Here is a 13,586-nt window from a genome sequence, read left to right as displayed (position 1 = left end):
CAAGAAAAACATTGAATTTTCTTGACTGTTTCAATGATCAGAATGCTAATTCAATAAATGTAATAGAATCATTTGTAACAACAGGGATGAACCTGGAGGATGTTATGTTAAGTGAAATAAGCCAGTCACAGAAAGACAAATACTACACAATCTTACTTATATGTGTAATATAAAAAGGTTGAACTCATAGAGGCAGAGAATAGAATGGTGGTTACTACAGGATGGGGTTGTGGGGGAAGATGGTGGTCAAAGGATTGTCACAGAAGGAGTAAGTTCAAGAGATCTGTTGTATAACATGATGACTACAGTTAATAACACTATATGTATTCTTGAAAATCATAAGAGAGTAGATTTTAGGTGTTCTCAACACAAAAAATGATAGGTATGTGCGGTGATGCATATGTTAATTAGCTCAATTGAGCCATGTCACAATTTCTGTGTATTTCAAAATGTGCACAATGAATTTACATATTTTTATTTGTCAATTTAAAAATTAATTTGTTGGGCCGGGCGCGGTGGCTCACGCCTGTAATCCCAGCACTTTGGGAGGCCGAGGCGGGTGGATCATGAGATCAAGAGATCGAGACCATCCTGGTCAACATAGTGAAACCCCGTCTCTACTAAAAATATAAAAAATTAGCTGAGCATGGTGGCGCATGCCTGTAATCCCAGCTACCCAGGAGGCTGAGGCAGGAGAATTGCCTGAACCGAGGAGGCGGAGGTTGCAGTGAGCCGAGATCGCGCCATTGCACTCCAGCCTGGGTAACAAGAGCGAAACTCCGTCTCAAAAAAAAAAATTAATTTGTTTTTTAAAAAGTAACAGGGATTAACCATAATTATGAAGAATTATATATCCTCCTGAAGTGAATAATCCTTGTTATTTAAATTGACTAAAGAGCTTGATAAGAAGTAACACAGAAACATAAGAATGAGAATTAAAGTCAGGCGCTGTGGCTTGCGCCTATATTCGAGGGAGACCAAGGCAGGAGGATCACTTGAGGCCAGGAGTTCAAGACCAGCCTGGGCAATATAGCAAGACCCTGTCTGTAAAAAAATTTTTATAAATAACCAGGAGGATTTGGTGTGTTCCTGTAGTCCCAGCTACTCAGGAAGCTAAGGAGGGAGGATTGCTTGAGCCCAGGAGTTTGGGCTATGTGAACTATGATTGTACCACTACATTTCAGCCTGAGCCACAGAGAGAGATCCTATCTCTAAAAACTTTAAACAATAAAGAATGAGAAGTTGAAAATCTTGTGAAGTAAAAATAGAGCTTTTATTTTCTAAGTTGAGTATACAGAAGACAAAAATTAGTTATTTTTCATATGGACTACAGAAATTACACACCATGTTATAATTCCTTTTTAGTTACCAGTATTATTGTTAAGTTTAAGCTCTTTTTCTGTTTACTGGCAAACTAAATAATTGTACATGTTTCTAAGCATATATAACGTTGATGGACAATATTTTAAGTTTCAGTCTCTAAAATAATTAACATAAGGCTGATCTCAGTATTTTGGGAAAAATACAAGTAAAATTATTGCTTGGGAACACTTTGTATAGTTTTGTTTTTGAATTTTTTAACAACAGTATTTATTCTTATAATGATTTCCTAACAGAGATCATAGATATTGAAAAATAACATAATCAGCAAGTTAAAAATTGCCTGAAAAATATGCTATATCTGGTATTTACTTTGAGTAAAGTAATTGTAGATTCACGTAATTTCTGGCACTATCTGTAAATTATAAGATTAGTTGGACTCATATATCTATATATGCCTAATCTTAAATATGTATGAGTGCAATGTTAGCCTATCTGATTTTTAAAATCAGTATAGGTTGAGTATCCCTTATCCAAAATGCTTAGGACCATAAGTATTTCAGATTGTGGGTTTTTGTTTGTTTTGCAATTTGGAATATTACCATATGCATAATAAAATGTCTTGGGTATAAGACCCAAGTCTAAACAGGAATTTCATTTATGTTTGTTGTATACCTTGTACACTTACCCTGAAGATAATTATATTTTTCCTTTGAGGATGCTGAATAAACTGAGTTCGTGTGCCTGTGTTCAGATGTGGAATTTTCTACTTGTGGCTGCATGTTGGTGCTTAAAAGATTTTCAGATTTTGGAACTTTGAAAATTAGGGATGCTGAACCTATATATTAGTCTTGGAAGTTTAGTTAAACTTTCTTTGAGTTTAATATGAACCAAGTTTTATATCACTATAATATTATGCTAATGTTATATTTACACTGATAAAATAAGGGAGAAGACATTACATTTGTCTCATTTACAGGCTTTGTCTTACTTTGAAATATTGATTCCCCCCTTTACAGTTAGTTGTATACCAGCTAGTAAGGTTGTTTACATATTGTACTAGATAAGCCCTGAGTGCCTCACATTTCTTTCGTATAGTGTGACCTAACAGCCAATGCGCCTGGCTCATACCACAGCTAAACGTTTTTCTTCAGAGCCAGAGCTGCAGCTGCAGCAAGAAAGATTTTCTTCAGAAACTGGCATATTTCTTTCTTTCTTTTCTTTTTTTTTTTCTTTCTTTTTATTTAAATGAGATAGCATCTTGCTCTGTAGCCCAGGCAGGATTGCAGTGGTGTGATCTCAGCTCTCTCCAACTTCCACCACCCGGGTGCAAGCGTCTGCCTCAGCCTCCCAGGTAGCCGGGATTACAGGTGTGTACCACCACACCCAGCTAATTTTTGTATTTTTATTAAAGACAGGGTTTCACCATGTTGGACAGGCTGGTCTCAAACTCCTTACCTCAAGTGATCCACTCGCCTTGACCTCCTAAAGTGCTGGGATTATAGGTGTGAGCCACCACGCCTGGCCTAGTTTTTTTTTTAATTTGGTTGTTCTTGAGGTTTTTTTAATTTTAAATTTGTGTCAGAGCCCATTAGTCTCTATAAACCTATCAGTACAGTAGCACCTTAGATTTAAAATACTTTATAAACGAATTCATTAACCTGATAATATTTTGTGTTAAAATTTCCTCAAGCTAAATATTCCTAGTGTATACACAGAATGGCAGATTTGGTGACCAACTAAAAAACTGACTAAAAGAGAATTGAAGTTTTCTTTTTCTTCTGTCACTCCAGATAAATGTTTAAACTATGTTGAGGCCGGGCGCGGTGGCTCAAGCTTGTAATCCCAGCACTTTGGGAGGCCGAGGCGGGTGGATCACGAGGTCGAGAGATCGAGACCATCCTGGTCAACATGGTGAAACCCCGTCTCTACTAAAAATACAAAAAAAAATTAGCTGGGCATGGTGGTGCGTGCCTGTAATCCCAGCTACTCAGGAGGCTGAGGCAGGAGAATTGCCTGAACCCAGGAGGCGGAGGTTGCAGTGAGCCGAGATCGCGCCATTGCACTCCAGCCTGGGTAACAAGAGCGAAACTCCGTCTCAAAAAAAAAAAAAAAAACTATGTTGAAGTTCAGATTTCTCTGAAGGCGCTGCTATAATTCTGAAATACATGTAGTATAAATAGAAGTCTGCCATTTTACATATAGGCACAGAAGTTAGGGCTGTATTAAGCCTACATATCAGAAGCCTTGGTTCTTAAAAGGGTGGGTGGGAGGTATTACCTGTGTCAAAATCACAGTCACTGTGCTTAACTCAGGACAGACACAGGAGTTCCTTTTACTGCTGAAAGACCCACTTACCCATTAGTATGACCTAAGGAGATACAAGTAGTTGCTTTCCTCCTCCCATCATAGTCAAGAGAAACAAAACAGTCAGTAAATCAAATTTCACAACTCCACCCAACTCAAGTTTCCATAAGCTCAAGGAAGTTGGCTGGCCAGAAATCAAAATACAAAATCAGTTGTGAATTGTGGAACCTCAGACAACCTCGATTAAACCAAATAAACTTAGTGAGGACTCAGTGAAAGCAGCTAGGATTTACTGCTGAGAAAGGATCTTGAGGGACCACTGGGCACCTGTCCTGAGTACAAGGGCTGGAATAGCAGGCATTCCTGCAGGGGCTCCTCAGCGCTGGTGTTGAGGGAGGAGGGAATCAGGTTAGATTGGTGGCTCCTTTGTCATCAAAGCCTGAGGTAGAGGCCACCAGAGCTACTGAAAGGAGAAACGAGCTTATTTACTGGCCAGGCAATGAAACACAGAGAGAAGACATTCACTGAAGCAGTTTACTGAGTAGGAAGAGTAAGAGATTTTTAAGTGTTAGGGAAAGGTGGTTCTGCTCATTGTAATTAGGATTGAAAAGTAGCATTCCATGTAGCATGGAATCATTCTGGAATGTGGATGTGTACCCAGTTTTAATAACCTTGATCGTTGGTCAAGAAAAGAGCATTCGGGTAGATCCATTGAGATCTCTACCTCATCTCAATTACTCATATTGCCTGGTCATTGATTGCCTTCAGCTGACTGGACCCAGTTGTGATAAACAGTATTCTCCGTGTTAACATCTCCTACACAAGACGTACTACAAGTAGAAATTTCTTCTTTTACACTGATTTTGGGGGAAAATTTTATTTACACTAATTATGGAAATGGGTCAGGGGTGCCAGGAGGGAGCATCTTTTAAGTCACTGGGGGCCTGGGCTCTGTGTTGTCCATTGCTGAAAGCCCACTGCCTTCTAGAAATTCTGGCACAGAGTAATCTAATAAATCTTTGTTGAGTGGGGAGACAGGAGTGTGTTACTCTTTCACCACCCTCTTATGCTCCTCCTTACACCAGGGCTTCTCTGTTCACTGCAAATAACTGCTTTCTCAGTCCCATCTCCTTGTTCTCATAGGGAAAGAAGGAAGGACATTTCCACGTGGGTCCTAGGGTTAGACATCTTTCCATCAAAGAAAAAAGTACTTGTGGACATGGTTTATCTCAGTGTGGGTGGTTGTGAGTTAGAAGGTAATTAATTGTATTGAAGGTGAGGGGGAAGTGTTCCATACCGGCCCTATTTACACACCCCAAAATGTCAGGGATGCTTGTATAGTTGATATGTAGAACAGGTCTCAACGAGTGGGTTTTCTAGATTGTAATGGAAAACGTAAGAAGTAGTGGTAGGCTGGAGAGTAAGCCATGTAAAGGAAATCCTGGCTGGATGACACTTGAGGGTTTTGAAGCCTCGGGGATCTGACTATGCAGTCTGCTCAGACTGCCCACTGAGGACTCAGTTGTGACTCACACTTTTCTCTCTGCGGCAGATCCAGGGCCAGAACTCTACCTCGATCCCTTCTGCCCTCCGGGTTTCTCCGGTCAGAAATTCCCCATGCAGCACGTGCTGTGTAATCATCCCCCCTGGATCTTCACATGCTTGTGTGCAGAAGGTCACATCCAGCACGGAGATCCAGGACCAGCGGACCAGGAGAGGCAGCAACAAACCTCTGATGGGAATCCCTGGAGTGATCAACCCGAAGGTCCAGGTCCGGAGGGAGAAGGTGCCAGGCCTTTGTTTGGAAAAACAAAGAAAAGGACTCTGGGAGCATTCACCAGGCCACCCCAGAGGCAGCCAGTCAGCTCTCGGAACGGCCTCAGAGGGGTGGAGTTGGAAGCCAGCCCAGCTCGGACGGGGACCCCTGAGGAAACAGACAAATTGTTGACGAGGATAGAAGTCTTAGGATTTGGAACAGTCAACTGTGGAGAGTGCGGACTGAGCTTCAGCAAGATGACAAACCTGCTCAGTCACCAGCGGATACACTCAGGGGAGAAGCCCTACGTGTGCGGGGTATGTGAGAAGGGCTTCAGCCTGAAGAAGAGCCTCGCCAGACACCAGAAGGCACACTCGGGGGAGAAGCCGATTGTGTGCAGGGAGTGTGGACGAGGCTTTAACCGGAAGTCGACGCTCATCATACACGAGCGGACACACTCTGGCGAGAAGCCTTACATGTGCAGTGAGTGTGGGCGAGGCTTCAGCCAGAAGTCCAACCTCATTATTCACCAGCGGACACACTCGGGGGAAAAGCCTTACGTGTGCCGGGAGTGCGGCAAAGGCTTCAGCCAGAAGTCGGCCGTCGTGAGACACCAGAGGACACACTTAGAGGAGAAGACCATCGTGTGCAGTGATTGCGGCCTGGGCTTCAGTGACAGGTCAAACCTCATCTCCCACCAGAGGACGCACTCCGGGGAGAAGCCCTACGCCTGCAAGGAGTGTGGGCGATGCTTCCGGCAGAGGACCACCCTTGTCAACCACCAGAGGACACACTCAAAAGAGAAGCCCTACGTGTGCGGGGTGTGTGGGCACAGCTTCAGCCAGAATTCAACCCTCATCTCTCACAGGCGGACGCACACCGGGGAGAAGCCATATGTGTGTGGCGTGTGCGGGCGAGGCTTTAGTCTCAAGTCACACCTCAACAGACACCAGAACATACACTCAGGGGAGAAGCCCATTGTGTGCAAGGACTGTGGCCGGGGCTTCAGCCAGCAATCCAACCTCATCAGACACCAGAGGACGCACTCAGGGGAGAAACCCATGGTGTGTGGGGAGTGCGGGCGAGGCTTCAGCCAGAAGTCAAACCTCGTTGCACACCAGAGGACGCACTCAGGGGAGAAGCCGTACGTGTGCCGGGAGTGCGGGCGAGGCTTTAGCCACCAGGCGGGTCTCATCAGGCACAAGCGGAAGCACTCGCGGGAGAAGCCCTACATGTGCAGGCAGTGTGGACTGGGCTTTGGCAACAAGTCGGCTCTCATCACACACAAGCGGGCTCACTCAGAAGAGAAGCCTTGTGTGTGCAGAGAGTGTGGCCAAGGCTTTATACAAAAGTCACACCTCACCTTACATCAAATGACGCAGAAGGGGGAGAAGCCGTACGGGTGCAAGACGTGTGGGCAGGGCTTCAGCCTCAAGTCTCACCTCAGCAGACACAGAAGACCAAGTCTGTCCACCATAGACTGCCGCCACGGCCCGGCCCTGAGCCGTGTGCGGGCCAACCTGCCGACTCCTTATGCTCTCTCTGAAGGCGAAGATGGCGGCAAGGACTGAGAGTCAGAATGTTGACACTTTGATGAAATGGAGTAGAGACATGCATTCCGTAAGTGGTCAAAGGACATTTGACTGTTGACTTTCTCCACACCAAGTCTCCTCCATGTTTTGTGGCCTTCGGTTGTAATAAACTTGGCTTCTTTTTACATCTGTAACTCTGGCTGCGTCCCTCATTCACTCTGTTACAGGGATAAGGAGTGATACAGACATCTGAAACTTAAGTGCAGTATTTCACAGGAATTCATTTCCTTGGAAAACCAGAGCCAAATCATTTGTAGATTTATTGGAAAGACTAGTCCTTTGTATGAGAAGAGAATCTAGGAACTATATACAGAGATGTCAGGGGAAGGGAGGGGATCTTCCAGAAAATGTGCCTTTCTCTAGTTCAGCTTCATCTGCAGCTACCTACATCCCTTGGCTCTGACAGCCCCCTTTCCTGCTTCTCTCCTCCCAGCTTTCAAACAGCTCTGTTGTTGCCTTTGCTGAATCATCTCCTGACTACCTTTGTTGCGTTTCTCAGACTTTTTAGTCCCTGGTTCTTCCATCGGGGGCCCTCTCACCAAAACATTGTCCCCAACACTCCCGTCCCGGGGCCTGGTCTTTCAACTGTGACCAAGCAAAGCCTTGGATCTCAGTTGCACCCGTATCAGACCACCAAGAAAATGGATAACCCCCAACCACCCCCAGCTATACCACCTCATCAGCACCCCGGTAACTCCAGTCAGCCACTGCATGTTTGTCTGTGATGGACTGCATTTACAATGGTGGGCTCATGAGATTATAGTGGAGCTGAAAAACTCCTCTCCCTACCGACATTGACATTGACACTACAATGACATGGTAGACCTCCCAGTGGGACAAGATATGGAGGTGGGTAGGACAGTGATATTGATAATCCTGACCCTGTATAGGCCTAGGCTAATGTGTGTGCTTGTATATGTGCTTGTATATATGTTTTTTGGGGTTTTTTGTTGTTTTTTTTTTTTGAGACAGAGTTTCGCTCTTGTTACCCAAGCTGGAGTGTAATGGTATGATCTCGGCTCACCACAACCTCCACCTCCCGGGTTCAAGCGATTCATTTGCCTCAGCCTCCCCACTAGCTGGGATTACAGACATGCACCATCACACCTGACTAATTTTGTATTTTTAGTAGAGACAGGGTTTCGCCATGTTGGTCAGTCTGGTCTCAAACCCTTGACCTCAGGTGATGCACCCACCTCAGCCTCCCAAAGTACTGGGATTACAGGCATGGGCCACCGTGCCCAGCATGTCTTAGTTTTTAACAAAAAACAAAAATTAATTTTTAAAATAGAAAATGCATATAGGGTAAGGATAAAATGAAGAATATTTTTGTACAGCTGTACAATGTGTTTTTGTTTTAAGCTAAGTTACAAGAAAGTCCAAAAGTAAGGGAAAAATTTTAAAGTTTATAGTTAAAAGTTACAGTATGCTAAGGCTAATTTATTACTGAAGAAAAATTTAAAAATCAATTGAGTGTAGCCTAGGATACAGTATTTATGTCTGTAGTAATGTACAATAGTGTCCGGGCCTTCATATTAACTCACCACTCACTGACTCACCCAGGGAACTTCCAGTTCTGCAACTTACCGTTCACAGTAAGTGCCCTGTGCAGATGTACTTTTTTTTTTTTTTTTTTTTGGTCTTTTCTGCCGTATTTCGCCTTACTTTTTCTATGTTTACGTGTACAAATACTTACCATTGTATTACAGTTGCCCACAGTACTCAGTGCCTACAGTACGAAGCGTGACCTGCTACACAGGTTTGTAGCCTAGGAGCAATAGGCTATACCATATAGCCCAGGTGTATAGGAAGCTATGCTATCTAGGTTTGCATAAGTACACTCTACAGGGTTTGCAAAATGACTAAATCACCTAATGATTTCTCAGAATATATCCTTGTTAAGGCAACATTTGACTGTGTATGACAGTCTTTAACCATGTGTTTTCCTCGGCCCTCCAGTAACAGTGATAAAACCCTTGAAGCTGCATTCCCCAATCAGTCCTGTAATACCACTGTTGAGGACTTTCCGTCACGTTCCTTTATCCCAGGACCCAGTCCCCGTGTCAATCATCAGGTAACTGGTCTAAAGTCCTTTAGCCACGTAGTTTAAACAGTTCTCCTGTCTCACGGCTTAAGGTATTTAACCCTATGTAAATATTCTTAACCATACCTTAACCACACAGCTCCATTGTGTAGGTTTTGCTCAAAATAAGTGGCCTTCAAGGTAAAGATCATCTCAAGGGTGCAACTGTAAGACCCCTTTTTAAGACTTCAGAAGTATTTAAGTGTGTGGCTCCTAGACTATACCCAAAATGGTTCCAGATTCTAAGGGAATCATCCCATAGCAACTTGACACTCAACCCAAATGAGGGGCTTGTCTAAAATTAGAGCTTTGTGGATATGGGTTTTGTCTAATGGAATGAGACAAATGGAATGCTTCCAATAAGAAGCATAGGAAACCCATAACTGTAACAGAAACACGAGCTTGCTCTGAAAAGGACAGAAAAGCCCCTATCTCTTTCTTTGGGCAGGGAGGCAGGCTGAGAAACCTACTAAGCTGCAAGCACAGGCCATTTCTCATGGAAAAGGAAGAATCACTCGGACAGCAGACATCATGGAGAATCACTCTCAGGGGCAGTACTGTGCTACTAAGGATACTGGTGGCATATGCCCAGCTAAAATGCTGAATTTCTATGAACCAGTACCTGCTAGTTCCCCATTTTTTAATAGAAGCACTTTTCAAGGATAGTTATCTCTGAATCAACACTGGGTGTTAGATATGCTTCTTTGGTTCACAGGTCTTCAGATAAAGCATCATCTCTACCTTGACATGATTTAGAGAATGAGATCCTGATCTTTGAGCCAAAGCCATAGTGGGATAAGACTTTGGGGGCATCTTTGGAGGGTTGGGTATATATTTCACATGGAATGGACGTGTTACCTTCCCCATGTGTCTGGGCTGGTCTTAGTGACTTGCTTCATTAAGAGGGTGTAGCAGAAGTGATATAATGGGACTTCTGAGACTAGTTCATAAGAAGCCTTACAGCTTCTAATCTTGAGCCCTGCTGCCATGCTGTGAAAACTTCTAGTCACATGGAGAGGCCTTATAGAGGTACTCTTGTAATCAGCCGCAGCTGAGCTGGCCAACAGTGAGCCTGAACTCCAGTCATGTGGGAGCACTACTTTGGATGTCGTGTCCTGTCAGGCCTTTCAGATGACAAACCCTAGCCAACATCTGCAACCAATTGAGGGACTTCAAGTGAGGACCTTTCAGCCGAGCTCATTCAACTTATAGAACTGAGGCTTGGTATAGTGGTTGTTTTAAGCCTCAAATTTTAGGATTGTTTGTTATACAGCAGTAGATCATTGGAACACTTTTATAACCTGGGACTGACTTTCTAACTGATTCAAAATCTCAAAGTCATAATGAAAAAGGTCAGATTAGTCTACACAAAAATAAATTCTTCAAGGTAATTCACACAGCCAAATACAAAAGACAAACTTAGTGGAGCAGGGATGCTATCTTTCCTATCTGCATAATACCATCAGAAATGAAGTTTTAAAAATCAACAACAAAGTAGAAGATACTAAAAAATACAAGGACAGATCACAGCAAGAGAAGTCTTCTTTCATTCAAAAACATCCTTGACATCAGTAAAGATACAAATGAAGTGCATGGCCATACCACCCTGAACATGTCTGATCTCAGAAGCTAAGCAGGTCGGGCCTGGTTAGTACTTGGATGGGAGACTGTTAGGGAATACCGGGTGCTGTAGGCTTTAACAAAAAAAAAAAGATACAAATGAAAACCACACAGAGATATTTGCACCTGACAGATTAGCAGAGACTACAAATTTGAACATAGTATTGTAGACGGTAGAAATAGGCACACATATATGTTAGTCTTGGGAATCTAAATTGGCACAAGTCTTCTGGTGGACAACTTGGTAATATCTATCAAAATTTAAAATTCATATTCCCTTTGAGCTCAAAATCTCACTTAATGGAATTTATTCAGTAGCTGTACATGTTCATGCGCAAAATGATTTAGATAAGTTTTCAATGCAGTAGTGAGTAATTTCTAATTTTAGCAAAGAAAAACATGCTCAGTAGAGGAACTGTTTAAATAAAAATTATGCACAGAAAGAACAATATGCTGTCATAACAAAGAATGAGAAACATCACTATGTACTTGTATGAAAGAATCTCCAAGATTAAATCAGTGGGAGTAGGGATGGGACACACAGTCTGAGAACACTGTGTCCAGGGTGCTAAGTTTTAGGGTAAAAAGAGGCCATCAGGCTGGGTACGGTGGCTCACGCCTATAATCCCAGCACTTTGGGAGGCCAAGGTGGGCAGATCATGAGGTCAGGAGTTCAAGACCAGCCTGGCCAATATGGTGAAACCCCGTCTCTACTAAAAATACAAAAATTAGCCAGGCGTGGTGGCACGCGCCTGTAGTCCCTGCTACTTGGGAGGCTGAGGCAGAAGAATTGCTTGAACCTGGGAGGCAGAGTTTACAATGAGCCAAGATCGTGCCACTGCACTCCAGCCTGGGCAACAGAGTGAGATTCCATCTCAAAAAAATAAAAAATAAGGCCGGGCGTGGTGGCTCAAGCCTGTAATCCCAGCACTTTGGGAGGCTGAGGCGGGTGGATCACTAGGTCAAGAGATCGAGACCATCCTGGTCAACATGGTGAAACCCCGTCTCTACTAAAAATACAAAAAAATTAGCTGGGCATGGTGGCACATGCCTGTCATCCCAGCTACTCGGGAGGCTGAGGCAGGAGAATTGCCTGAACCCAGGAGGCGGAGGTTGCAGTGAGCCGAGATCGTGCCATTGTACTCCAGCCTGGGTAACAAGAGCAAAACTCTGTCTCAAAAAAAAAAAAAAGAAAGAAAGAAAGAAAGAAAAAAATAAAAAATAAAAAGAGGCAATCAAAGACCATATTTTTACAAGAATAATTTGGAAAACTTATACTTCCGAATTTCAAAACTTGGTATATTACTCCAGTAGTTAAATAATCAGTGGAGTTGTTTTTTTTTTTTAAATATAAGCCCAACAGCAGAATTTTCTTCTAAAATGGCCCACAAAGACAATTTGCATTCAAATTTGCATAAGTAAGATTACCTGTATGTAATACCATACTACATTTTTCTTCCAAAATGGTCTTGAAAACAGGATTATTTTCCATCCAAACTCACTAAGTCTTACGGGTGTTTAGAAATAATTCTTATGCCGGGTTTTTCTGAAATGACCCACAAATGTAACTTTTCATGTAAATTTGCTCAAGTTTTTAGGACATGTGGTCATAAATTCTATGCTACATTATTTTACAAAGTTGCTCAGAAATAAATACACTTTTCATTCGAATTCATTCAAATCATGGGTTTTAGGGTACACAAATTCTTTGCCAAATTTCTCCCAAAATGAAGAATAAACATGCGTTTTAAAAATCCAAATTTGTATAAATAGTAGTTTTTTGGGGAATTAACCGATATGCTGGATATTTTTCCTCACATCCCCTGGATATGTGATATTTTCATCCAAATCTGCTCAAATTTGGAGGCCTATTGAAACTAAGTTCTACACCAGATTTTCCTTTTAAAATATGCAGAAAATATTATTTCTCATCCAAATTTACTGAAATCTTAGGATCTTTGGATCTAAATCATGTGTAAGACTTTTCTTCTAAATGGCCTAGAAGTGGGCTTTTTCAATCAAATTGGCTCAAATGATGACTTTTTTGGAAATAATTTCTATGCCAGAATTTTCTTCCAGAGTAAGCCAAAAATGTGATATTTTATCCAAATTTCCTTAAATTGTGATTTTTGGGGTAAGTTCTATGCCAGATTGTTCTTTGTAATTGACTGGGAAATATTTTTTCTTAAAATTTACTAACATTGTAGGGTTTATTAGACTTAAGTCCTGTCTCAGACTTTCTTTCAAAATGATCCCAAACATGATCTTTTTAAAAAATCCAGATTTACTCCAGTTTTTTGGCACATCAGCCCTATGCCAGCTTTTTCTTCCAAAAAGTGGAAGGTTTTTGAATGTAAGTCCAATGCAAAAAATTTTTCCGGAACGATTCAAAAAGATGACTTTTTAATTCAAACTTGCCCGAAATATAATTTTGGACATAATTGCATGCCATGTTTTTCTTCTAAAATGGTGTAAAAATATTTAATCCAAATCTGCTAAATCCTGGGGTGGAGGCAGGCGGTGGACATGAAGTCTTCAACATAATTTTTTCCTAGAGTGACACAGATAGGCAGTTTATTTATCCATATTCGTTCAAATTGTGGAGTTTTTTAGGTTGGTTTGTTTTATTTTGTTGTTTTACATAAGGCTTAAAGCAGTTTTTCTTCCCCGAAATGGCCCAGAAGCATGATCTTTCATTCAAATTGGCTCAAACTGTAGGTTATTTTGGAAATAAATCCATGCCAAATTATTCTAAAATGGCCTGGAAATACGATTTTTTTTTCACTCAAAACATAGATTTCTGCTGTTTCTGTTGTTCAGTTGTTTTCAAGTCCTGGCATAGTGAATTATTGTTTAGATCAGGATACTGTGTCACCAGTGAATTACTAAGGGGAAAGTATACACAGAA

At 42.1% G+C, this 13,586-nt stretch overlaps 1 protein-coding gene across 1 annotated transcript in view; it reads left to right on the top strand.

The window, feature by feature from the left end:
* The window catches only part of ZNF133 (zinc finger protein 133), a 28,891-nt gene extending 18,231 nt beyond the window's left edge, over positions 1–10,660 (top strand). Inside the window, 2 exon segments of the mRNA XM_010343730.3 lie at positions 5,180–6,835; positions 6,838–10,660. Coding sequence (XP_010342032.2) covers positions 5,180–6,835; positions 6,838–6,929 — 1,748 coding nt within the window. The 3' untranslated portion in view covers positions 6,930–10,660.
* Positions 10,661–13,586: the final 2,926 nt, after the last annotated feature.

The sequence above is a fragment of the Saimiri boliviensis genome, chromosome 9, assembly GCF_048565385.1.
Source record: "Saimiri boliviensis isolate mSaiBol1 chromosome 9, mSaiBol1.pri, whole genome shotgun sequence".
NCBI lineage: Eukaryota > Metazoa > Chordata > Mammalia > Primates > Cebidae > Saimiri > Saimiri boliviensis.
This window is presented reverse-complemented; position numbering and strand designations above follow the sequence as displayed.